The sequence below is a fragment of the Suricata suricatta genome, chromosome 12 (genome assembly GCF_006229205.1).
Source record: "Suricata suricatta isolate VVHF042 chromosome 12, meerkat_22Aug2017_6uvM2_HiC, whole genome shotgun sequence".
Taxonomy (NCBI): domain Eukaryota; kingdom Metazoa; phylum Chordata; class Mammalia; order Carnivora; family Herpestidae; genus Suricata; species Suricata suricatta.
Genome location: NC_043711.1, coordinates 83,580,981 through 83,608,481, shown reverse-complemented (window position 1 = coordinate 83,608,481; position 27,501 = coordinate 83,580,981). Strand labels below are relative to the sequence as shown.

At 40.2% G+C, this 27,501-nt stretch overlaps 1 protein-coding gene across 2 annotated transcripts in view; it reads left to right on the top strand.

Annotated features, from left to right (window-relative positions):
* The window catches only part of LOC115274034 (ubiquinol-cytochrome-c reductase complex assembly factor 1), a 102,218-nt gene that overhangs the window by 51,273 nt on the left and 23,444 nt on the right, over positions 1-27,501 (top strand). For both annotated transcript variants that reach the window (XM_029917402.1, XM_029917401.1), the window contains exon 7: positions 5,762-5,870. In XM_029917402.1, coding sequence (XP_029773262.1) covers positions 5,762-5,870 — 109 coding nt within the window. The remainder of the gene's footprint in view (positions 1-5,761; positions 5,871-27,501) is intronic.

The window sequence follows — 27,501 nt, the reverse complement described above, 5'->3', positions numbered from 1 at the left end:
TCCTCAGAGCATGAGCGTTCTTTTTTTGTGAAATGAGAACAGTTAAACTAGATTGAAAGAGAGTGAATGCAAATGCATTTTTGAGTGACAAGTCTGATATTAAGGGGCGCCATCAGTGGCAGTAATCATTATTATTAATCAATAATTAATCATTATTAATATTTGCCTTAAGGTAAAATTTTTATCTTAGTCCTTTGTTTTGGAGACTCCTAGTGAGTGAGTCTTTTTCCCTTTTCTGCTGTCTCTATGCTTGCCTTTTAAGTGATAGTTGGGAACCAGGACCAGAGCTTGACCACTCCTTTTTTTCTTTACTTCGCTGACTGAGTTATTTGCTTTCCTTATATGTAAAGGATATTAGTATTATTTATGAGCCACAGATCACTGAGAGACGATAGGACTGTGAAGCTTAAAACCTCAATAATAAATTGTGGGTTTAAAAACATCATCAAACTTGGGAGGGGTAACTGGATTTGTGCCTAAACAGAGAGTAGTTTATATATAGACTAAGATTTGTTAAATAAATGATTAAATTATTTAATGACAAGAAGGTTCTTATTACTAAAGTCTCTCTTTGTAAAAAGATTTTTAAAAGTAAAAAGTTTTGGGCACCTGAGTGGCTGAGTTGGTTAAGCATCTAACTTTGGCTCAGGTCATGATCTCATAGTTCATGAGTTTGATCCCCTCATTGGGCTCTTTGCTGTCAGCACAGAGCCTGCTTTGGATCCTCTGTTCCTGCCCCTCCCCCCAACCTGTGTGCACATACTCTCTCTTTCAAAAAAGCCCCACATTTTTATAAAAGGTAAAAAAAAAATAAAAATAATCTATTCTTTAATTTTTTTTAAGTTTATATTAGAGAGAGAGGGAGCATGAGTGGGGTAGAGGCAGAGAGAGACAGAGACAGAATCTGAAGGAGGCTCCAGGCTCAAAACCATGAGCCATGAGATCATGACCTGAGCTGAAGTTGGATGCTTAACCAACTCAGCCACCCAGCTGCCCCTAAAAATAATCTATTTTTAGAGCAGTTTTAGGTTTGAGCAGAAGGTTATCTCTTTTTAAAATTTTGTTTACATTCTTAAGGGCAATTTTTATTATGTTTTATGTTTTAGCCGGGAGGTGCCACGCCCCCCCCCCCAACCTATCCTCTCTTCCACTTTCCCTGGAATGGAGCTCTGAAATTATGAAGTGAAATCAATAGCAAAATGTAATTTGGCTTCTCAACTTTTAATTTAAACATGTATTATGAGGAATGTGTCCATGATGGAAATTGAAGTAGAGCTGTCCTATTCTGTTACTTAAACCTAGTGTTCTTCGTTGTTGTGGAATATAGTTTCCATAGTGACTCAGAAATTACTGTTGTACAGTCAGAGCCTGTGACGGGTGCTGGCTTGGTTTTGTGGTGGGCACTAGGATCATCATGTCTTTTTCGTGTTTGTTTACCATTTTGGATTCCTTTTACTCATTGTCTTTTCAACTTTTACATTTTCTAGATGACTTGGGGGGTTCCTAGTGATGCTTAACTGTAATTTGCCAGGCTGTCTTCTTTGAGTTGCACTGAGTTGTTGAACCTCAATGGTTGTGCTATATTTGTGTGTGTGTGTGTGTGTGTGTGTGTGTGTGTGTGTGTGTGTATTTTCAATATATTTTTAGTTTCTTTCCTGTTAGGCTGCCAACAGTTTTTGTTGTTGTAGGTATGCTTGCGTCAAGTTAGCCAGTCTTCTTCTTCTGATAGGCTATTTCTAATGTGATGCTAGTTTTGAAACTATTACTGCCCTTCTGAAGATTAAATGGAAAATAGAGTGAATGGATTTATTAAAGGAGGCAGAAAAACAGTATAACTCTGGGACTAAAATTATCAGGGTCCACATCTCATCTATAAACCTAGTGGTTTGTAACTCTGAGCAGATTACTTCTCTCAGACTCATTTTCTTCAGTTATAAAGTCAGGGCAGGAGGAATACCAGCCTTGGACTACACCAAAAGAAAAATCTTTTGCATAGTGAAGGAAACTACCAACAAAATGAAAAGGCAACCTACTGAATGGGAGGGAGAAGATATTCACAAATGATCTGTCTGATAAGAGGTTAATGTCTAAAGTATAAAAAGAACTTCTATGACTAACACTCCCCCACAAATAAATAATCCAGTTAAAAATGGGCAGAGGAACTGAATAGACATTTTCCCAAAAGAGACATGCAGATGGCCAACAGACACATGGAGAGATGTTCAGCATCACTCATCATCAGGGCAGTGCAAATCAAAACTACAGTGAGATATCACTTTATATCTATGAGAATGGCTAGAATAAAAAAGACAAGAAATAGCAAGTGTTGGTGAGGCTGTGGAGAAAAAGGAACCCTCATTACTATTGGCAGGAATGTAAATTGGTACAGCCACTGTGGAAAACAGTATGGAGGTTCCTCAAAAAATTAAAAACAGAAATCCCATGTGAGTCAGTAATTCCACTACTGGATATTTACCCAAAAAAATGAAAACACAAATTTGAAATATATCAGCACCCCTGTGTTTATTGCAATATTATCTATAATAGCCGATATATGGAAGCAGCTGAAGTGTCATAAGTAGATGATTGGATAGAGAAGGTGTGGTATATATACATATATACCATACATATATATATACATATAGATATATATACACACATAAATATGCAATGGAATATTACTCAGCCATAAAAAGGATGAGATCTCGACAGTTTTCACAACAAGGATGGACCTAGAGGGTATTATGCTAATTGAATAAGTCAGAAAAAGACAAATACCATATGACTTCACTTATGTATGGAATCTAAAAAACCAAACAAATAAAAAGCAGAAATAGACTTATAAGTACACAGAACAAACTGATGGTTGCCAGAGGGGAGAGAGGTTAGGGGATGGGAAAAATGGCTGAGGGGGCAGTAGGAGATACAGGCTTCCAGTTTATGGAATGAGTAAGTCATGGAGATAAAAGGTACATCATAGAGAATATGGTCAGAATGGTATCATTTTGGATTGGTTGTGTGATGACAGGTGGTAGCTCCACTTGTGGTGAGCATAGCATAATTTACACTTTATGGTCTCAGAAAATCTGTGCCTTTTAAACCTCAGAGGGCAGGTGTATTAACAAACTACAGAATTTTCAAATAAATGAAGAATTCCATTACCTCACTACTACTGTTGATGAATTAGCCTCTGACGACACTTAAGCATCAAAACACAGTGTCTTTTCAGGTGAGGGGCTGACATGAGTGATTTGATTAACTCAAGAAAAATTTTATAGAAAAGGACTATTGAACTTTCCCGTTGATTTCTGCTTTGGAATATATTCTATACCATATAAAGTAACCAAGTCTTTTTCCATGACCTGTTTTCATTGTTATAAAGTGTTATTTCTTAGGCACTAACTGGGTTCAGAGGTTACAAATTTAAATCACAGCGTCAGCAAATCTCATGGTTGGAAAGGATGTTAAAGATCATCTAGTCAATTTGTCAGATAGCTGAGTTCTCACAAAGCATTTATTCACTCTTCAGAAGTTGACACATTCTAGGTCTTGGGCTTATTCATTCCATCATTCAAATCTTCAGAAACTTTTCCGCTCAAGAGTCATTGTCAGTGTTCAGTGTTGAGTGATTCTTTCTCCCTCTTGTAGCTTACCCTGTTGGTTCTGACTCTAACTCTTGGACAAATAGTCTAATTGCTTTTCTACAATGTTTAAGGCAACTCTTCTGTTTTTCTCCAGGTTATATATCTTCTGAGTTTTCGTCTCTTCCTCTTATCTCTTAAAATAAAATATTTAGGGGCACCTGGGTGGCTTAGCTGGTAGAGCGTCCAACTTTGGCTCAGGTCATGATCTTGCAGTTGATGAGTTCAAGCCCCACATCGAGCTCAGTGCTATCAGCCTGTCAATGCAGAGCCCAATTTCAGATCCTCTGCCCCTTTCTTTCTGCCCCTCCCCTGCTTGTACTCTCCCCCTCCAAATTAATATTTAAAAAAAAAAACCATATATATATATATATATATATATATATATATATATATATATAAAATGATGTTCAAAACTATGAGTAGTATTCCAGGCAGAGGCTGACCTGTGCTGAATGGAACAAAAATCTCACTTTGCACATCAAAGATACTACATTTTCATTACTGTATCTAAAATCACATTAATTTGGGGGGCAACCTCATAATCACCTTGACTTCCTTTGAAGTCAGTTGTCAACTTAAGCCTATAAGGCTTTTTCACATGCAGATGGCATGACTCACCTATCTTGTATCACTAACAGTTCTTTTAGACCCAAGTGCAGGATGTTAGGTTTATCCCTGTTCAAATTCATTCTGTTAGGTTCAGCTCATTGAAACAATCTCTTGAAGTATTTTTAGTTCATGGTTGGGTCATCCAGCATATTTGTCTTCCTGCCCAGCTCCTTGTCATCTGAAAGTTTGATAAGTATGTTTTCTTTTCCACATCTTAGTTGTTAACAGAGATGTTGATGCAGGCCAGGCTGGAATCATTCCATTGTGTCATACTATTGCTAGTAGATTTTAACGGGCAGGATTGTCAGTTTAGATTGACTATTCCATAACTATAGCAGGAATTGTCTTTTGGTGAGTAGTCCAGTTGTAGTTGCTTAAAAACCTAAGTAAGAGATAATAGAAATAGGGATGTTCATTGAGATTAGGAACTAGTTTGGAAAGTTGACGACCCTGTTTATATTCTTGTATATAATTAAGTATATTGTCATATTTACCAATTAACAAAATAAAATATAATTCTTATATTCTTATGGAAGGTCTTAAGAAGAGAGCCTGATGGACTAGAGTCAGTGTGGTATAGGAGAAGCCCTAAACTTAGCTCAGAGATGTTTTATTCTCTTATTTATTTAGCAAATAAATACTAAGTATCTACTATACTTAAGCCCTTAGATATACAATGGTTAAAAAAAAATTCAGACTTGTTTGCCTTCAATGGAACTTACATTTTCATGGGGGAAATGATTTGACAATTAATTACATAGGTAAAATCATAATACTTTCTGTGATCTGTGTTCTAGGTAAATGCTGTTCATCAAACAATGCTAGTCATACATTTAAACACTTCTAGTAGCTCCATTTAAAAAAGTAAAAAGAAAATGTTATGAAATTAATTTTAATAGATTTTATTTAACACAATATATCTGAAATAATATTTTAACATGTAAGCAGTATAAACTACTTGAGATATTTGTAGTCTTTTTGTTGAACTAGATCTTTGAGATCTTAAACTTATATCCATGTCATTTGGAACTGATCACATTTAAAGTACTCAATAGCCACACGTAGCTAATAGCTTCTGTGTCGGACAGCACAGCATTTATAACCATCTTTACAGACTACTCTGTGGTATTGGACAAATTACTTCCTTCTTTAGGACTCCTGTTTTCATTCAGTAAAATGATGGATTTTGACTTGCCTATCTTCTAATTAAATGTCTGTCCCTTTCATGTATGAGAGTGCCTTCTGAGGTGCTCTAAATAATCTCTCTCTTGATCTGGGTATTGCTCACATGTCTATAAATAACATGTAAAAAATCCATCAAACTATATAAACTTAAGATTTGTGTGCTTTACAGTATCTATATTATACCTCGATAAAAGTGTTTTTTTAAAAAATAAGGTTATTTCCAGTTTTTTTAAATTCTGTTCTTTGCTAAAATTACTCATTGCACACGTATGATGTAAAAAACGCAAACAACCAGTTACTCTTTATGTCTTCTTCTCATCCAGGATGTGTCTAGTCCGAATGAAACAGGAAGGCAGGAGTGGGAAATACATGTGTCGTATCATAGTTCATTTTATGTGGGAGGATGTTGAGCAGCGTGGCAGAGTCATGGGGGTAAGTAAATGCTATCGGATTCTGGTCCTGGACAACTCCAATGAGGGGTTGCCTGACTTGAGGTGAAGTTTCATCTGTTCTAGAATGGCTTTTCTTGTAGGTTTCTGTATAATGCTGCCTAATGTCAAGTGGTAATTCAGCTAGAGTTGCTTCTGCCTCTGTGGAGACTGACATGCCATGGAAACTTTATTTATGTGTCACACATGATTCTGGTTTGTCAATGTGAGGACAACCTGTGTTTGGAAATGAATGTTAAGCCCAAATAATGGTGGTAGGAAGGAAGGGATGGATTTGTTGAATGGAGGAAATAAAATAATAATAAAATTTTAGGACACTGTGCCTTTGACACCAATTCAATGTTTGAACCGGTTCTCCTCTATATTAATTTTGATGGAAATACCTTGGCATTGGGCCTACAGCTTTCCTTAGGAACTGAAAAACAAGTCCTTGATCACTCACAACCTAGAATAATTCAGCATGGTATCTACTGAAAATGTACATTAGTATGTTTTATAATTAACCTGAGAAAGGAGGATATATAGTGTATATATAGCATAGAATGTAATGATAATAGAAAAATTACCCCCAAACATTAGAATATATAATGGTTATTGGTTATATAAAGAGTAATCTTTTCCTTTGTATATATTATGTATTTTTTTGTCTAAAGCATATTTTAATAGATTGTAATCTTTGTTTATTTCCCATTTCATTGCCTCCCAGTTTGGGACCATCTAAAGAAGAACTGTCAGATGGGTCAAAAAATGGGTTAATTTGTTTTTGTTTTTGTTTTTTTTTCATTACAAAGTTCTCCCAATGGACTAAGGAGTAAACAGAGTTTATATATGTATTCTATAAGTCATAGATGTTCATAGAATAAAAATCAAAGAGTATAATGCATTTAATGTACAAACAAGTATCTTTTCCCCAGGCCAACTCCCCCAAAGGAATCTTTGTTAAGAGTTGATGTGTAGCCTTCTGGTTGTTTTCTATACAAATGCAAATGTATAAATGTATATTCTTTTAACATGACACAGATGGGCTTCTACTACACACAGTTTTGCATCTTGGTTTTTTAACTTAATACATATTAGGTATGTTTTTACTTTACAATTATTTTTAAAATTCAAAATGTTTTAACTAAGACTGAAATCCCCTTAATCCTCATTCTCATTCCTGGCCAGTTATCTCCTTTCAAGAAGTAATCACTGTTTCCACCTTGGTGTATATCTTTTAAGGCTTTTTTCTGTGTAACTTCTTACATAGAATATGTAGTATTGGTTTTGTGATTTGTATATTTTATCATACATGATATTGTTCTCTATGTGCTAATATGTAATGAATATGTATTTAGTTCTTTTCACTCAACAATATGTCTTGGAGGTTTTCCATGCTGCATAGGAGTTAAGTGGGAAGTTGCCCCATGTTTTATTTGTTGTAATTATTTTCACACACTCTTTTGTGTCTGATGGTATCATGTGCTTAGTCTTTGTAAACTTGTGGTCTTTGAGACTAATCCATGGAAATGATGGTTGCCCATTGAGAGCATATTTCCAAATTCTCATGTCTTTGAAGGAACTGCATATATAGGAAGCACAGTGGACAGGGGTTTGTTTTTAGATATCTTCAATGACACTTACATGCCTTTCTCTGGGACAATAGAACATCGGCATTTCTGTTCATTCTAAGATGATAGCATATGTCAGAGTTTTAGCCGGTATCATCATCATCAAATTTGTTTGGGAGTCAGTGAGTATTGACTATCTTTATAATTGTGTTCTTTGGTTCCTTGTTCATGTGACTACACTTGCTGCTATCTTCGCTGCCCAGAGTGGCTCATCAGCCTTTAAGCTACTTGTGCGGCTTGGTGTTCCACAAGCCCTCAAGCACTTCCTCTGCAACGCTGTGGCAGCACACAGCGGACGTGGGTGGGCTGGTAGTTTCAGATCACTTAATGATAACCAGTGACACGCCCTGGCCAGCCAAGCCTTGGCTGTCTGCCGTGCAGTGACACAGTAGCTCTTCTATTAGTTAGCCTGTTTTTCTTATCACTATTGACTAAATCCTGCTGGACGTTGGACTGCTGGAGCCATGTGGGCCACAGCTGTCCACAATGTGAATAGCTTAATGAGCATAGGTTACTGACTCTTGAATTAAAGAAACCTTTTAGTTATTACCCTTCCACCATGAATTTCCTTTGGACCTCTTTATATAGCTCCATCACAGTCTCCAACACTTTGTACCTTCTCCTGTGTTACTTTATAATGTCACTTCTACTTGACTACATGCTTAATGATGGCAGGAGACCTGTCTTAACAACATTTTTTTACTTACATCATAAACATCAGATGAAAAAATACTTGTTGAAGGAGTGAATTGAAATTCTGTTTTAAAGCCAACTTATCAGATAGATGATACCTGATTGATTTGTTTCTAGTCTATATGTACATCAGTGCAGTCCTGCAGAAAGTAGTTTCTCCTTTCCCCCACTTCCCATTTTATCCAACCATTTTTCTTTCTGAGTTGTTCTAGATATGGTGGTGTCCTGTAGAGAAGTGTGTTAGATCAGTGTTTTTCACATATTTATGTGCCTGTAATCCACCTGAGAATCTTGTTAAAATACAGATTCTGGCTCAGTAGGTTGGGGTGAAGCCAGAGAGTCTGCGTTTCTAGAGAGCTTCAGGTGATGCCAGTGCCACAGGTGGAGCAGGATGAGGATGGGGCATCCACACTTGATGAGACTGATGCGCTGCCCACTGCGCTAAGGTGACGCAACCACACTTTAAATAGGTTTTCGATGATCCATAATATTCCCCAGGTACAGACTTGTAAATTCACCTGCCTGAAGAGAAATGCCAAGCCCTGGTTTAGTTACAAAGCCTATAAATTAAAAATGGTGATTTAAAAATAACAGGTTTGGAAGAGTTGGGGAATTACTATTATTGCCTTTCTGTTATAATGACTTGATTTTCGCCCCCTGACCACCCAACTCATGGTATAAACAGACAGACACCCTTTATACAGGCAAGAAAATGGTTTGTTAACCATTTCTCTGTTGTGACTGTGGTTTTATGCATAGAGGGTTTCTCGGTCTTCTGTGTGCGTACAGTCTAAAGAAATGGGAAAGTTAGGGACATGTGGTTGGAGAAAGTAGTGGGGAGCTAGTCTGGCCTTGTTCTGACCCTGGCTGCCAAGTCTTTCTTCCTCTGTGCTTCAGTTTCCTTAAAAAAAAGGTGGATTGTTGGGGTGCTTTGAGATCTTTGATTTTAAGGTGGTAATTTGTAAATCTTTCTCTGTGTAATTTGGCATCCCAGGTGTAAATCTTTAAGAAAACTCATATAAAAAGTAGAATTTATAAGATGATCAATGAAGTGGTGATTTTTTTACATGCCAAAGATTTCTTAGAGGCTGTTACTTTGAGTGGAGCCATTTGTGAATTAATGAGGAATCAGAAATTTGAATCAAGAACTCTCTTGAAATTAGAATTGCAGTCTCATTTGGTGAGGACATTTTCATTAAAAAATTTTTGTTTTTTATCGCCTTTTAGGAGCCCAACTATTGTGAAAAACAAGGCAGACTCATATATCATTAGTGAAGCTGGTATAAAATACAAGTGTTAAATTTGAGGTTACAAAAATCACATCAATAATTTAGAGCGTTCTAACTTAAAAAAAACATTATTTGGGATTTAAACATATAAATTAGCTGTGGAAATAAAGTTCATTATATCACCTCATCTGGTCTTGGTTTTATTTCATTAACTGGTTCTTAAAAACCTTTGTGAGCTGAGTTGCAGCTGAAGAGGTTGGAGACCATTTTTCCTTGGGCTCTTGCCTCACTCCTGAGTGTTGTAAGAGTAGAGACCTAAGACTTGATGCAGCTGTAAAAACAGACAGCGCCTTTGGCCTCAGCACTTTCTCCTGGTGCAGGCACATTTCAGATGTAAATTTCACTTTCTGCCTCTCCTACTAATGAAGTAAGTTTCTTTTGCTGGGTTTGCAGCCAGGTGTGTCCAGTCTTGTGGCTAACCGGGGCGCTTTAGTTAATTTTTCCATTTGTGACATTTCAACCAAACTTAAAAAACAAACATAAAAATTAGCTCAAGGCAGTGGCTCAAAGTGTTAATGGTAACCTTAGTCTGGCTAAAAGACTTCCTCTCAGTTCTGCCCTGCCAGACATCTCCACCTTGTGGCTTACAATGAGCAGGTTTAAGCTTTCCAAGCCTTGGAGACTGGGTGGGAAGGAGTAGGTAAGAAATTCCAAGTTTATTCTTATCAGTGGTCTCTGGCATGCCAGGTATCTCCTCTGGACTTCAGATGATTTCTTGCTACCACCTTTCCAGAATAAGGAAGAACCTCTTGTCACCTCAAGGTCTGTTGTCTTCTGTTGCAGAACTCCTTCATGGGTGGTGCAGAGAGGGCCTAGAAAGAGGTGGAGGAGCTGTCGGCTGAACTGGACTCCTTTGTAAAATTCTTCTTTGCTTTTTAGAACCAGCATTTTGCTTTGCAAGGTCCTGTGTGATCATACTCCAGACTACCTTTCCAAACTCATTTCCTCTAGCTCTTCGTGAACTGTAAATATGTGAAACCTTCTAGCACATGTGCCTGGCACACAGGAAGCACTCAGTGAACATCACATTCCATCCTTGCTTCACGTATTTTTCCCTCCAGCCAAGCTGAATGCCTCGGTCTTCCTGTCTTGTGTCTTACCCCGTGCGGTACTACACTAGGTTGCTTGAACAGCACAGCCCTGATTCCTTTACATCTGCTCACCCCATCATGGAAGCCAATCCCAGTTGTCCCTAGCTGGGAAGTACTTTAGTAATTTATATGTGCCCTTCTTCTGGCTCTTACTATTTTGTATCATTGTTACTCCTGTGTATTGACTATCTTCCAAGTGAATTGCCTGGGGCCTGCATCAGTTGTTTCCTTTGTATTCTCCAAAGTGCTTGTCATTGCCCCTTGGCTGAATGCATGCCCAGTAAATAGCTGATAACAGAAGACTGTTCTGAAAGCCCAATGTCTATATTGGAAGAAGAGGGATGGAGAGGTATCCTTTTTCATTTTGAACATATGTATTTGCTCTTAGTCCTAAATGCTGGAAGAAAAAGAAATGAGAAATTGTTTCCTTTACCCTCAATTTTTTTTTCTTTTCCTGTGCTTTTCCGTCTTCTAATGGATTTGACTTTATTTTATTTTATTTTTTATTTTTGAGAGACAGAGAGAGTGTGAGCAGGGGAGGGTCAGAGAGAGGGGGAGACACAGAATCCTAAGCAGCTTCCAGGCTTTGAGCTAGCTGTCAGCATAGAGCCCGACACGGGGCTCGAACCCACAAACCATAAGATCATGACCTGAGCCGTAGCCAAACACTTAACTGACTGAGCCACCCAGGTGTCCCTGGATTTGACTTTAAAAAACAATTTACACATGAGGTATTTTGTTTCTAAAATAACAATGACTTTAAATCTATAAAGGATTATAAAAATAAGAATTACACATACTTTAGTTTTTCTGGAAATTTTCTTTTAGGTCGCTGTAATTCCATTCCCTTCTCCTTCCTACCTTCCCACAAAAATCTTCAATCAAACTCTTCTGTTTTATTACCATGAGGTAAAAATTTTGCTGTCCTTTGCATCTGTAGATCAGAATTAAAACTGACTGCCAAAGGTATTTAAAAGGCAAGGACCACTTTAAGTCTGTAGTTTCACTTCCAATGATATGAATGGTGGAGTGTAAATACAGAGCAATTCTTTGGGTTTGAGGTCTTTAAAATAAGACATGTTTGTTCCCAGAAATCAGTCCTTCTTTTGGGAGTTTTGTTTTGTTTTAATATCCTAAGTTGGGGGGATACCTGGGTGGCTCAGTCTGTTAGGTGTTGGATTCTTGATTTCGACTCAGGTCATGACCCCAGAGTCCGTAAGACTCTGTGCTGGGCATGGAGCCTGCTTGGTATATTCATTCATTCTCTCTCTCTCTCTCTCTCTCTCTCTCTCTCTCTCCCTCCCTCCCTCCCTCCCTCCCTCTCCCCCCCAACCTCTTCCTCCCCTCCCACTCCCTCTGTCTCTCTCAAAACACACACACACACACACACACACACACACACACACACACACACACACACACACACACACACACACACACAGACACCACAAAACATTAAATGTCCTAACCTGTTGGAGTGGATATTTGTTTATTAGGTGAGAGAAGGCTAAATTCTTAGAAGGCAGAGGAATTTCGTTTTGGGATTGACTCATGAAATTTAGCAGGGTCCAACTGAGATGTATCTTTAGTAGATGCATTCTTTACACTAGTCTCCTAATCTCAGGTCTTAAGAGATAGCAAGAGCTCTTGGAGTATGTGCTTTAGGCAGTTTGGTAACTGATCAGATAGATGCCTGGGAGCTTACAATTGGAATGCCAGGCTGAAGGTTTAGTTGGCCTGTCCTTTTGCGTTGTGTACTGGACTCACTTCATTTCAGGGATTGCCCCTGAAAGAGAAGTTATAAACCTTTCTGAAATTGAAATTAAATAGAGCATGAAACTTCTATCTATGCATATGATCATTTATCTCTGTTGCGGCTGTTTTTACCTCCAGTTATAGATTGTGACTTAACTGAGGTCTGATTCATATTTGTTTATCTTTGTATTCCTAGGGCACCTAAAATGGAGCTTTATACTCGGTAGACATTCAGTAAATGTTTCTTGACTGAATAAATCAGTAAGTGAATTTGATCCCTTTTGTTATCTTCAGATTACCTCATGGAATTTCTGTAGGAGAAAGACAGTGACCTAATTTCATTTTCAAAGCTCTGGCTGCCTTGGTGCATGGACACCGATCTGTCTTTCTAGGATACACTTCTTAAATACTTTTCATACTAAGCACTCCCAATTCAGCTCATCATGTCAGAACTGTTTACTTCTCCAATCTATTATATATATATATATATTTTTTTTTTCTTTTTTTTTTTTTTTTTTGCCTTCAATCTCTCTAGGTGCCCTGTTCTGTTTGACACCTTTTGTACCATAGGTTCTAATACTGCTTAGACCTGTGTGTAGTGAGCACAGCTAAAGCCATTTTCCATGTCTCCCTTTTGGGGGTTGCTAATGGTTCTTCTAAATCAATCAATGGGGGAGCCTGGATGGCTCAGTCAGTTAAGCGTCTGACTTTGACGCAGGTCATGAGCTCACAGTTCATGGGTTCGAGACTCATGTCAGGCTCTGTGCTGATAGTTCAGAGCCTGGAGCCTGCTTCAGATTCTGTGCCTTTCTCTCACTCTGTCCCTTCCCTGCTGTCTCTTTTCGTCTCTCAAAAATAAAAATAAAATTTTAAATAAATAAATAAATCTCCTTCAGGAGATGGGATAAATAGCTCCGTGAACCTGTTCTTCCTAAGTGTCCTATCTTCCTTCTGCTATCATCTCTATCAATCCAGCCTTCCCCTCCCCCATCCCGCACTGGAATTCTTAGAGTCTTTTTCAACTCCTGCCTCATCCTCTGCACCCATATTGTCCCGTCACTTTTCTGCCCAAAGTATCTTTGGATTTTATCGTCCCTTCTGTTCCCTTGCTTATATCAACCCTCATCATCTCTCCTTTATTGCACATGGCCTCCTAACTAGTCTCTGGACTTTCTCTACTCTAGTGAACCGTGTCACCACACAAACCACCAGAGATGTTTCCAGTTTCTACATCTGATAGTATCCCTCCTCTGTCTAGAAATCTGAGAGACAAAATTCAAACATCTTAGCAATGGTATTTAGAAGTTTTCATAGTTATATAGGAGAATGTTCTTAGAAGATAAAGTATTTAGTATTTAGTTTTGATATTTTCACATGGTTTAGCAGAAGAAAAACGGTCATGTGTGTATAGAGAGAGAGGGAGATGAAGCAAATATTACAAAATATTAACAATTGTGAATCTAAAAATCATACAGGTTTTTGTTTCACTACTCTTACTTTTTTTTTAACTTTTTTTTTTAATGATTATTATTTTTGAGGGAGAGAGAGAGAGAGAGAGCAAGCAGGGGAGGGACAGAGAGAGAGGGAGACACAGAATCAGAAGCAGGCTCCAGGGAGAGGGAGCAAACAGGGGAGGGACAGAGAGAAAGGGAGAAACAGAATCGGAAGCAGGCTCTAGGCCCTGAGCTATCAGCACAGAGCCCAACCCGGGGCTCAAACACACAGACTGCGAGACTGTGACCTGAGCTGAAGTCGGCTGCTTAACCGACTGAGCCACCCAGGCGCCCCTCTACTCTTACGTTTTTAAGTTTGAACCTTTTTAAAGAGAAAAACGGGGAAAGAAATCTTCATATTCTAGCCCCTGCCCACCCTTTTGGTCTGATTGCCAAGAAACCTCTAATACCAAATGTTCATGCTCAAGGGCGTGTATACGCCCACACGCATGCCACCAGATTGTCACTGATACTATAGTAAGCCATGTTCCTTTATGCCTCTGGGCTTTTGTTTATGCAGTTCCCTTTGTCTGAAGTGGTCTTAGCACAGGTCTTCTCTGCTCCTGGCATGGTAAGACACAGCTGGACAGTACCTCTTCCACGAAGCTTTTCCCAGCACCCCCCCGCCCCCATAATATTGGTATATTTGGCCACTCTTTTCTCTTTATTGCTTTAGCACTTTGCACAGACTTCAGAGAGAGGACTTCCCATGCTCTACTGCAGTTGTGGGGTTGTGTAGGCCACGCCCATTAGATGGGATGAGGATCCTAGGAATTCCTGGTGTCTTACACAGAGTGCCTAAGATAGTCACCCTCAGATATCTGTTGAGTGAGCACAAGTCCTTGCTTCTATTATTAGTGACTGGGCAGCCCTATCTCCCAAATACTGACTTAATGAATGGTCTCTTATCACACCTGGATTCAGTTTCTCTGACCACCCCCTCCCCCAAAAAAGTTTCATTTTTCTTTCCCTGACCTCCCTCCCGGGTTCCTTGGCTCTTTCGTCATTTATATTTTTAATTCACTTTATAGAATAGATGAACCTTAGAATGTCACATTTAGTGCCTCGACATTCTGTCATTCTGTGGCTCTCAATCTGAAGAGGGGCAGGTGTGTTAATTTTGAAACGTCTCCCCAGAGGAGTTCTGATGCATATTTCAGGGTAAAGACTATAGATCTGGTCCTACTGTCTTAATTTCTGTGGTGAGAAGATGGGGTCCCAGAGAACTTGATTGATTTGCCCGAGGTCATGCAGCTAGAAAAATAGCAGAATGAGGACCCAAACTAGGGGGTGCCAGTTCCCAGTTCAGTGTCCACTTTCCTATACCATGATCCTTCACTGGGGGTGCACAAGGGGTCAGCTTCATGGCAGGTTCCTTCTCCTTGGTCTTCTTACCAAGGACTTCCAAAGGCCAAGAGGAAGGCTTTTCTCGAATCTCAAATCTCGCATTCCATTTCTTCAGCGCAGTCCCCAGCCTGAGGTCCCTTTTATTCAGACTTTCTAATCCAATATGGCAGAGGTTTCCTACTCAACAGGACAAATAGAGATTAAGGGGAAAAAAGGACAGGTGAGAATGCTAACAATGTTCTGAATTTGTTTCTTTTTCCAGCATTTAGAGTCTGAACGTCTCCACATCGTCTGAATTTGCCTTAGTTGATTTTACAATGATTTTTCAGAGACTCCTTGGTTATGTTTTTTTAAGAGTAGAGGAATACGCAGACTGAACACCATGCTAGGAGAGGCTGGGCTGGGAGACTAACAAAGGCGGTATTATACTGTGCGAGGCTGAGCCAATAAATGAATTCAGGAGACACCTAGATGTGTTTCTCGTGGAGTGTGTGAGGGGGAGGGGTCTGGTGAAAAGGCAGAAAGGTGGGATTAAGATAAATTAAAATGGGGCCAGCATTCTGAATAAGGGGACAGCCTCTTCCTGTTCCCACTGTTGCTTAAGATTTTTCATTCTGCTTAGTTCAAAAGTTAAAACTAGTCTTTAACTATGTACTTCATACTCTCCCATCCCCCACTTTCTTAACATAGGAAGAGTACTTGGTTGTAAAACTATTTCAGCCTGATACAGCAGTGTTTATTATTTGAATGCTACATCTATTGGATGTCTTAGACTATTGAAACTGGGAAGGAACCTTGAAATAAACTAACTAGTCCAGAGAGTTTCAAAGTGTGGTCCCCAGATCAGTAGTCTCAACATCATTTAGGAACTTAAAAATGTGAGTTTAGGGCTCCACCCTGGATCTGCTGAATCAGAACCTTAGGCGGTAGGACCCAGCAATCTGTTTTTTGGTTGTTCTTTTTTTTTAATGCTTATTTATTTTGAGCAAGAGAGAGAGAGTACACACACGGGAGGGGCAGAGAAAGAGGGAGAGAGAGAGAATCCCAAGCAGGCTCTGCTCTGTCATATCAGCCCAGAGCCTGATTTAGGGTTTAGTCTCACAAATTGTGAGATCATGAGCCGAAATCAAGAGTCAGATGCTTAAATGGCTGAGCCATTCAGGCACCTCACCAGCAGTCTGTTTAACGGACTTCCCAGTGAGAGGGCCACTGCTCTAGTCTCATCCTATCATTTAACTGATGGAGAAACTGGCTCAAGGAGAGCTGAATACGTTTTAGTTAGAAACCAGCTAAAGAGCAGAACCCAAGTGTCCTGAGTGCTGGCGCTTACTATTCTTCCTGCTGAGGAGACCCTGGTCTGGGCATGGGCAGGTGCCCTGTGACAGTAGAGGATTTCAGCATAATACAGAAACATAGTAGCTAACATTTACCTAGAACTTTCTCTTTGATGTGTACTTTATATGCACTATATGAGTTTTACAATTACAACAATTTTACCTGTGAGATAGGTAGTATTTCTATCCTTGTTTTATAGATGAAGACACTGGGATCAGAGAAGTTAGTATATTAGTTTTCTGTGGCTGCTGTAACAACTTACACAAACTTGGTGGCTTAAAACCACACAAATTTATTCTCCATAGTTCGGGAGGTCATAAATCAGCTTCACTGGGCCAAAATCAAGGTGTTAGCATAGCTGTGCTCCTTCTGGAGGCTTTAGGGGAGAATCTCTTCTTTGCCCTTTCCAGCTTCTGGTGGCTGCTGGCATTCTTTGGCTTGTGGCCACATCACTCCAATCTCTGCCTCTGTGGTCATGTTGCCTTCTCCTCTTCTATCTGGGTCTAAGGGACTTGTGCTTCCCTCTTATAAGGGTACATGTGATTACATTTAGGACACACCTGGGTAATCCAGGGCAACCTCCCCATCTGAAAACCCTTAATCTATTTGTAACCACAAAGTCCTTTTTTCCCTCCATAAAAGGTACATTCCCAGGTTCCAGGAATTAGGACGTAGGTCTCTATTGGGAAACCATTATTCCCTCTACCAGTGAGGTAACTTAACCAGTCTTACATAGTAAATATGAGAGCCTGGATTGGAACCTAAATCTGCCAGACTCGAGAGACCATGCTCTTAATCACTACCCTGTACTACCTGAAAAGGTCATCACTAAGAACTATAGCTCAACATAAGCATTGAGATTTTTAACTTAAGTGTTGTTTCCTTCTTCCTCTATCTTGCATTACATTACTTGTCACACAACACCAAACCTCTCAGTCCTTAAGTATGTCTGTCTGTATGTTGGTCCGGACTCCTTCAGTTAAATTGTTAGCTCTCCTAGAGGGCAGAGATTATTTCTTTTTTTTCTTCCATTAAAGAAAAATGGAGTTATAATTCATTTACCATAAAATCCACCATTTGTAGTGTTGTTCTTTTTTAGTAACTTCATAGTGTTATGCAATTATCACTGTCAAATTCCAGAACATTTTCATCTCCTTAGAAAGAAACCCTGTGCCCATTAGCAGCCACTCCCCATTTCTCTTCCCTCAGCCCCTGAACCCCTCTAGTTTCTGTCTCCAGATTTACCTATAATGGGGCATTTCATATAAATGGAACCATATAATATGTGGCCTTTTCTATCTGACTACTTTCACTCAGCATAATGTTTTCAAGGTTTATCCATGTTGTAGTGCGTGTCAGTACTCCATTCCTTTTTTTTTTAATGTTTATTTATTTTGAGAGAGAGAGCATGTATGAGTGCATGAGCAAGCAGAGGAGGGGCAGAGAGAGAGGGAGAGAGAGAATCCCAAGCTGACAGCGTAGAGCCTGCCTCGGGACTCAATCTGATGAACTATGAGATCATAACCTGAGTGGAAATCAAGAGTCGGACAATCAACTGCCTGAGTCACCCAGGCACCCCAGTACTTCATTCCTTTCTATGGGATCATCTGTTGTATGGATATGCCACATTTGATTATCCATTTAGCAATTGATAGATATTTGGGTTGTTTCCATTTTTTGGCTTTTATGAATAATGCTGTTGTGAACATTCATGTACAGGTTTTTTTCTGAACATAGGTTTTCCATTCTCTTGGGTATATTACTTTGGAGTGGAATTGCTGGGACATATGGTGATGCTATGTTTAACTTTTTGAGCAACTCAGATACTGCATTTTGTATCAAGTTATTTGAATTTTAATGTGACATCTATTGTTACTTGTTTGTAGCAAAATAACATTCTCATAATACGTAGACTTAATCCTATTTTCTCATCTTACTGCCAAAAAATTTTTACGGTCTACAGTAGACAGAAGGGATGGTATGGTATAATGGAGGGGGTTCTGGCCAGCCTGGCCACTCTTCTGAGTGAGCTCGAGTAAGTCAAATCACCTCACCTCTCTGGGGAGGAGAGCTAGAGGATTTCTAAATTCTCTTCCAGACTTAACATTCCGCAACTCTGTGAGAGTCTGAAAAGCTAGCCTTGTGTTAAATCCCAGAGCTTGTGTTCTGTTTTTTTAGCAGTTCATCATTCTCTGTCTGATTTCTGTTCCCAGACACAAACAAGGTTTTACCCATCTATCCATCCATTTTATTGTGGCCTGCTAGCTTCCAGGTACTCTGCTAGGCACTGGAGATCCACAGATGATGAAGATATTGTCCCTGGCTTCCCAGTCTAGTAGAGAAGGCAAACATATAAACAGGTGATTACAATATTAAGAGATTGTGATATTTAAATATTACTGAGAAGGCCCAGAGGAGAGAATCTCGGTGTAGATGACATTTGGGTTGTATCTTTTCAGATAAGCGTTTGATAGATGAGAGGGACCTTCTAGGCAGAGGAACAGTGTGGATAGAGGCAGGACGGTGTGAGGGACAAAGCATGTTTGCCTTTGTGTGGCGACTTTTTTCCTTTTCCTGCAGTGCTGAAAGCAGACTCTCTTTATCCAGACTAACTCCATTTTGAGATCTTTTGGGTATCCAATATTCAGAGACTCCTTGACTCAAAGGTCTGCAAAATAACATATTTTGTCTATGCCCTGACTACCTATGGAATTTCTTCCTTTTTTTTTTTTTTTTTTAAGAGTACTTCAGACTCAATTTCAGAGTAATGAAGTTCCCTAAGTGGCTAAGGAGCCTTGATCAAGATTTGGGTTTTCTCTTAACATTAGCTTAGTTTGGGCTCTTGCAAATGCCCTCTGGTCTCCCTGAGTATTTTAGTTACATAAAAATATTAGGAACGTAAAATTTTACAATATGATCAGCACAGCACAAACTAAGTTTCTAACCTTTGACTAGAAACATATATGGAAAGCTTTGTGTTTTAAACTGCCCCCTTCCCAGCCTCCTAGCCTTCAGGAGAGGTCATTGTACAGCTCTTTCCATGGTCACTGTTCTCTTCCCTTTTACTGGAGGGCAAAACTAGGGCAGAGAAATAATTTTTATTCACTTCTGAAAGGTTACAGTAATAAAGAAACTCTTGTTAACATCAGAGAACGTTGCAGCCAAGAGTTTTCACAGTCTGGCATTGTTTATTTTACATGTAATTTGGAACCTTCTGCACTCTTAAAATATTGGCACAAAAATGTTTTAACTGTTGAAGTACTTCACTGCAAGCAGCAGTAGTGTGGTGTCAGAGGGGCAGCAGGGCTCTGGAGAGCCATTTGTCCTGTTCCTGTTGGAGAGAAAAATGGTGTAAGTGTGCATGAGTGTGTATGTATGTGCACACACACGATCACTCTAGTATATGTGAACCTCTCTGCATTTAGAAATAAGAACTTTTCTCTGTCCTGATGAACTTACATGTATCCCTTTATTTAACGATGAGACTGATAGAACAATCCTGCTTTTCTGCTGCCAGGGCTGCCAGAAAGGACAGAGCTTCCCTTATTTAGGTATTTGATATAATTTTTCATTATCCTCTGTCTCTCTGTCTGTCTCTCTGTCTCTCTCTCACACACACATACACACACATTTTATTACTTAACCCTTTTCTTTCTCTCTCTCTCTTTCTCTCTCTCTCTTTTTTGGTTGAGACCTATACTGTGGGCCAGATTCTGGCACACATTTTACAGATACCATCTCAATCACAAATTGCCTGGTTAGAGACGTTGAGTGTATCCGTTTTGTAGCTGAGGAGAACTGAGGGGCAGGAAAGTTAAAGAACTTGGCTATGACCACCACAGAAAGTCAGAAGCGCAGATCTGACCAATTTTCAAATTTTTTCTCTTTAGGCCATACCACGTGCCTTTTGTTATAAGCCAGTTTGAACCTTTTTTGGAAGTAGGTGGAGAAAAAGAACAAGTGAATGAACTTCCTATCCATTGATAGGAGCAAAGTCGGCTGTGTGGATTGAGATAGTAATAGACAGAAGTACCTGGCTCCAACAAAGGGCTATTGTTGATGTTGTTTTGTTAGGTTGAAATTAAGATTTGAAAACAATTATAGAAGGACCCCGTTATTAAATGGGAAGAATGCTGGCATGATGATTGGGCATCCATAGTTCCAGGCTCAACTTTGCTCCTAGAATTTGGAGGATCTTCTCTTTCCCCCATCTGTTTCATGTCCTGTGGTCTTAAAATAGAGCTATTTATATTAACCTAGCTTTGCTAAGATCCAGGGATTCCCCAAGGCTGATCATGCTCTCTCTAACCTATCTGGTCTGGAAACACTGGCTTTCTGCTTCATAAGCTCTTCTTCCTCCAAATCTTTCTTCCTTGGCCTCCAAAGTAGAGCCTTGGCAAAAGAGGCATAGGTTACCCCCACCAAGTGAGCTCTGTGTGCTCTGTAGAGGTGTCACCAAGCCAGGCGCTTCTCTAACCAGGGATCTTAGCAGGGGGCTCCTTCCCCTGTAGGAGTTCTATCTGGCTCTGAGAAAAGGATGCTCTGCTGTCATATATATACACATATATATGTGTAACTTCCCCAGCACTTACCTCTCATCACATGGGCTTTGGAGCCAGACAGACCCGGTTCTAATCCCTGCTGTGCCATAACGTGGCCTTGAGACCCTAGACAAGTCTCTTTACCTTTCACTGTCTACATTCCTTTCTCTATAAAGATAAGTCACTCGCTATGTGATGTGGTAATGACTTAGTACAGCACGTGGCACATTTTAGTTACTTTATAAAATGGACACTGTTTGGAACCTTTCTGTGGTACCTAGCATTGGCTGCCTTATTTCATGAAGCTTTATGTATACCCTGTTATGCCCCACTGGATTCTGACTTTCTGGAGGACAGAGATCATATCTTTCATCTTTATCTCACCTATTCTGCCTGGCATAGGTCACATGCCTTGTAGGCACTCATTTGAAGTTGGCTGAATCTGTTAGGATGACTTGGATAGAGCAGGGTGTGCATGAATATTTTAGTTTCTCCATCTGAACCTTGGGAAATAGTAACCCCTTATTTTGGAGCCTTTGAGGACAATTTAAAACGATATGTGTGAAGTGTTTGGAGCCCTTTGAAAGGAGGGTACTGGGGAAATTAATGGTGTTTTTGCTGTTCTTGGGAAAGCCCTTTGTGGTTCCCAGCGAATAAATTACTTGGAGTGAGTTTTCTAACACCTCCTACTCTGCCCTTTTTTTTTTTTTTTAATAACTGTCTGCTGTAATGCTTCTTTTGCTCTGACTTATAAAGATATATATTTTTGGTTTTGGACTTTTAACCTCTTTCTGCTCCCAGGAGAGAAATTTCTATCAGAATAATAAAAGGTGTAAACTGTGTGTGTTGCCCCTTTTGTGGGTCTTGGGTAGTTCAGCTGCTAGGGTTAAGAATCAGCAGGCTTGTAGTTTGTGCCTGGTTATGGGGGAAGTAGGAGACGGTTCCCATTAAGCACTCCGTGGCATTCTCCGTGTCTCCCACACTACTCCTTTCATCCCTGTCCTATGCCCTTTTGCTGAGATTCTTTGGATTTCAGATGAATTCTAGTGTCTGTGGTATTTTGAGCACAGATAATTTATGGCTTTGCTTCTTCTCTTTCAAAGACAGAAGATGTTTATCATCTGCTATGCTTTCGGTCCCAAGCTGAGTTGCCTGCCAAAGAGGATCCTCCTTTGGGGAGGAAGGAGAGGATGGGAGAGTTGAAAAGCCACTCACTAGTCTTGGAGTCAAAAAAGGGCATTAAACTTGGTTCCACCATTAACCAGCAGTTTCAGGTGAAAGCCTGGACCAGATTATTTCTAAGAGCCCTTCCAACATGAAACAAATCTGTGAGTTAAGAGTTTTCCAACCCAGGGTAGCATTTAAAGTGGGGGAACAGCAGTTTACCAGACTTCCTACTTATCCTCTAAGCTTCCTTTGCCCTCTAGCCCTGAGAGAATTTGCCCTTTCCCTATTATCCTCAGCTCAGAGGCCCAGAAGAGACTTGAGTGGATTTGGGGACCAATGTGGGGTTATAACATGCTGGAGTTGTGGTCTGAAGCCATGGGTAGACATGGAGAGCAGAAGAATACCACTTGGTGGTGACTGCCAGGGACTGTGTAAAGGAAGTCTAGACTGCTCTGGCTGATGACAGGAAGCCCCATTCAGGGCTAGCCCTCACTGGTCAGAATTACAAAGCAGTCATTGTTTATATTTTGTGCCGCTTCAATGGCCAGCAATCTCCCAGAAGTTTGATAGGCACAAAGATGATCCTCATTTAATCTTTTCAATTGAGGACACTTAGTCCTGGCAAGAAAAAAATGGCTTATTCAGGGTCATATATTAGTAGCAGAGCAGAGATTAAAACTTACCACTGATTGATTCTCTTCTTTCCTTTTTTTAAGTTTATTTATTTATTTTGAGAGACAGAGAGAAACTGAGCCTGCAAGCAGGGGAGAGGCAAAGAGAGAGGGAGAGAGATTCCCAAGTAAGCTCTGCACTGGCAGTGCAGAGCCCTATGCAGGACTCAAACCTACAGACCATGAGATCATGTGACCTGAGCCAAAATCAAGAGTCAGATACTTAACCAGCTGAGCTACCAGGTGCCCCAATTCTATTCTTTTCATTACATAATATTATTACCTTTGCCATTCCCTGGAGCTCCCATACATGCCCTCCATTTGCTTTCTTGTGTTACAGATCTCTTTTTTGATCCTTTTCTCTTTAGATTAGTGTTCTAATGTCTAGCACAGTGTTTAGTACATAATAGGCCTCTATCAAATGTTAGTGGTTGAGTGAATGAACTAGCAGAGTCTATTCCTAACTCATTATCAGAATGAGAATCAGTTCTCTACTGCTACCTTACCCAGTAAACTGATTCATGCTAAATTTTTAACAGATTTTAATAGAATAATGTTTTAATGGTCCCAGATAATAGTTACATTTTCACTGGGGCTTTCTGTAAATAGTGTCTTCAGCAAAAGGGATGACTGCTGTAGCACTGTGGAGAGCTGTTGGGGTAAGGCAGGATTGCTGGTGCCCCTCCTTCTGTGTCCTTCCAGAAAGTGGGCATCTGTCTGTCCTTTTCTTTTATGGGTTTAGCCTGGGACTGTTCACTACCAGAGGGCAGTGGCTCTGCTAAAGTCAGGATGACTATGTGAAAAAGTTGTGGAGGCTTAGGGGTCATACCCAGGGTACAGTAGAGGTAGACATTGGTGGCAGCTGTCCTGGATGCACTGTATTTCTGGATCCATCGGTTAGGCAGGTATAACACTCCTCTTCCCTATCTCCCTAAAATGCCAGCTGAATGATCCTCTGGTGATAGTTAGACCTAAAGGGGCCTAGCTGGAAAGCAGGGACTTCTTTCTCCACATCAGTGCTGTCTGTTTAGCCGATCTTTTTGAGTGGCCATGATAACGTGCCATAAATATGACATGTCTAGTCCTCAAAGGAGCAGGAGGAACCACAACCACCATCTGGACATCAGCTGCCCTACTGTACACTCAGATCCAGTCCTGACCTCTGATCTCAACTCACTGTTAGCTGCTTCACTGCTCCCCTGCCTCTCGACTCTCTTCATCTCAGATGCCTCTTGCAAATCATTCAACAGCCTGGCTTATCTTCTTAAACAGTGGTTATGTTAAATACTTATCACACCGAAGCCTACAATGGCTCCCTGGTACTTGCTAGGTGTACACCATCCCCTTAACCTGTCTTCAAGGTTCCCTGTGATTCACCATCATTTGATTATCTTTTCTGCCTGCGGAACTTTTCTTTGACCTCTGCCTGTCTACATTCTGCTGACTCCCTCCTGAAACTTTCCCTACCCACTCCAGATTGACATTTGTGTCTTACTCTGCTAATATGATTGTGAATTTCTTCAGTGCAAGTATCACGCCAAGCCCAGCACGGAGCAAGGTACGTTTTGAGTACACAGGAAATGCTTCTTGATTTGATTGAACAAGGAGTTATGTTGCATTGCAAGAGGCTCCAAGGGAAGAGTAGAATGAAGCAAAGATAATCCTTTCAAAATTGATGGGTGTCGAGTGTATTCTGAATAATATTTTCTTGATTAATATTCCTCAGCCATCCCCTGACTCTTTCTTATCTGGCGTGGTGGTGCAGAGCAGAGTGATACATGTGAAGGCACGGGCTTCGCATTCTCCCTTCCTCACAGTCCCTAGATGCTCTGCACTGGCAGAGTATTCTCTCAGTGCCTGCCTTGTGCAGGGCACTGTGCTGGGGAGACCGATGAAACCATGTGGCCGTGTCCTCCAGGAATATACAGTAAAGCTTCCATCAGATGTCCTTGTTTCTTTCTCTGAGCAGTTTCTCCTACCTCCACAGCTGTGTTTGCTAGCTTTTAGCAACAGCAGGCTCCCATCCTACCCCCATGTCAGGACACCATACATAGCACTGGACAGAATTTATATTATGAGCCTTGAATGACAGGATTAGGGCAATAGCACTAAAATTACTATCGAACATTGTATCTATTTTATTTTGCTTATTGTGACTCCTTTTCCCCTTCCTAGAATGTAAGCTCCAGGAGTTCCAGTATTGTCTCCCTCTTTTTTTAAGATTAAAAAAATTTTTTTAATGTTTTTTTATCTTAGAGAGAGAGAAAGAGCACGAGCAGGAGAAGGGCAGAGAAAGAGAGGGAGACACAGCATCCAAGGCAGGCTCCAGGCTTTGAGCTGTCAGCACAGAGCCTGATGCAGGCTTGAACTCATAAACCATGAGGTCATGACCTGAGCCCGAGTCCGACGCTTTAACCAACTGAACCACCCAGGCACCCCTGAAGATTTTATTTTTAAGTAATCTCTACACCCAGTATGGGGCTTGAACTCACAATTTCAAGATTAAGAGTTGCATGCTCTGTGGGCTGAACCTGCCAAGCAGCCCTATATTGTCTCGTATTTATTGCTATAGCTTCAGCTCCTAGAACAGTGTTTGGGGGATGGTCAACACTGAATATACATTTATTGATGATGAAGGCACTATTGAGTTTGTTTTTCCCTTCAGGTCCGGTAGGATTATTAATATTATGACTCTATTAAGGATTGTTTTATTCACTTATTTATTTAGGGAACATTTTTGTTCCTTGCTGTGTGCTAATCTGTAAATGCTGTTGGATTTGAATGCACCAGAGAGAAGATCTTACAGGGCTTATGGTCTCTAGCCTATACCAAAAAGAGAAATGAAGTTTAATCTTTCCTAGGTTAGGTTCTGAACTGAATAAACAAGTAAGATTTGAGTTCACCTGCTGTTTGTTTGTTTTGTTGTATTTTTGCTGCAGCCTTCTAGAGAAGCTGGCCCAGCACAGAGCTGAGTGTGGTGGCAGGATGGTACAGGAAACTAGGCAGCCCCCAGGCGCTGAAGAGAGGGATGGAGAGTGACAGCCCTTGGCTCAGGTGGGGGAGTGGGTTGGGTATGTAACTTGCTTTCTAAGGCTGAATCACAGTGGTTGAGAGCCCTTGGGCACCAAAACCAGTTTGAGCTCAGATGCCATCTCAGCTGTGTGACCTTGGTAAGGTCCTTAGTCTCTGTGCCTCCATTTTTTTCTCTGTAAAATAAGGATAGCTATAGTACCTACCTCACCTTATAACATTATGGAGGTTTAAATAGTTATCACATGTGAGAATTTTTGAACAGCGCCTGGGGGCTAGGTAGATGTTTGCAGATATTCATTTTATTACCTAACTGTTAAGTATTTTTATGTCACGTGATAATGTAGAAAGAAAAAAGAAAGGCAGTTTTGCATAATTTAAATGGAAAAACTGAGTTTGAGAGATTGGTTTTCCAGAGTCACAAGGTGGCAAAATGGAGCTGACTGGGCCCGGAATTTACTTAGATTTCAAAGCATTTATAAGGTCCACATGGGACTTGAATACAGATCACGAGAGAGAGCAGCTCTTAAATAGATACAGCATTCCAACTGGGGTTTTCTTTTTCCTTTGGATAAAATGTTTACCCTTTTAGTAACCTTTTACTGAAAAAAGTACAAAAAGAATTAGCCTATAGAGATGAGGTCATAAAGTTCAAGTGTCCATTTCAGTTTCTGAGAATCTGAACATTACTGTTGGCCTCTCTTCATTACTTGAGCAAGAGTGCCTCTACCAGAATTCGGGCTCCGCCATTCCCAGGATTTTTCAGCAGGATTCTATTAACTGAATGGCAGTTCTCGTTGAGCCTTAAGACAAAAGAATGTTGGACTAGGAATCAGATGACACTGTTTCTCTGAACATCTTGACTATCTATGAGCTGAATGATAATTGCTAAGTCACCTTTCTGACTCATTTCTCCTGCCTCTGCTCACATGGATTTCTACATTTCTACATCAGGGAACAGCCTCTTTCTCAGGTTACCACAGGCTCAGTATTTTGGAAATTGTATGGTTCTGAGCAATAAATTGTAAGGAAACAGCAGTGAAAGACAAGCATTCTTTATGACCTGTGGAGAACAATGAAAATGTCCACTCTACTCTTTGGAGCTATAGACTTGGTCTGACCTGTTTGGGGCTGTACTTTGGTCTGACCTCCTCTCCCCAGCTGGAGTCACTAGTTAACATGTGTGATTCAGTTGATTAGGGTTGGCCATCTCTTTTGCTCCCCATTACTGCAGAGAAGGAGAAGACAGGACTGTAAAAGTGCTAGAAATCTCAAGATTCTGAAGGGCATAGATCCTCAGAAAATGTTTTCCAGGCAACGTGATGTCTGTCTTGGAATTGCTGAGTGGGAAAGGACTGTGGCTGGAGTCAGTGAGCTCAGGGTTGCCTTCAGGTCTTCTGGGATGTTTAGATCCTGAGCACGCAGTACAAGTGACAGTGCCCAGGCTCTGTTAGCAAAGGACTTACTAATTTGTTAATTATCCATTTTCATCTGTTTCATGTGTAAGTCTGTGCTTTTGAGATGGCTGGTTATTGATGGGGAACAAGCATCCTGTAGTTTTCCACAGTCCCCAATCTGCCTAAATTTAATAA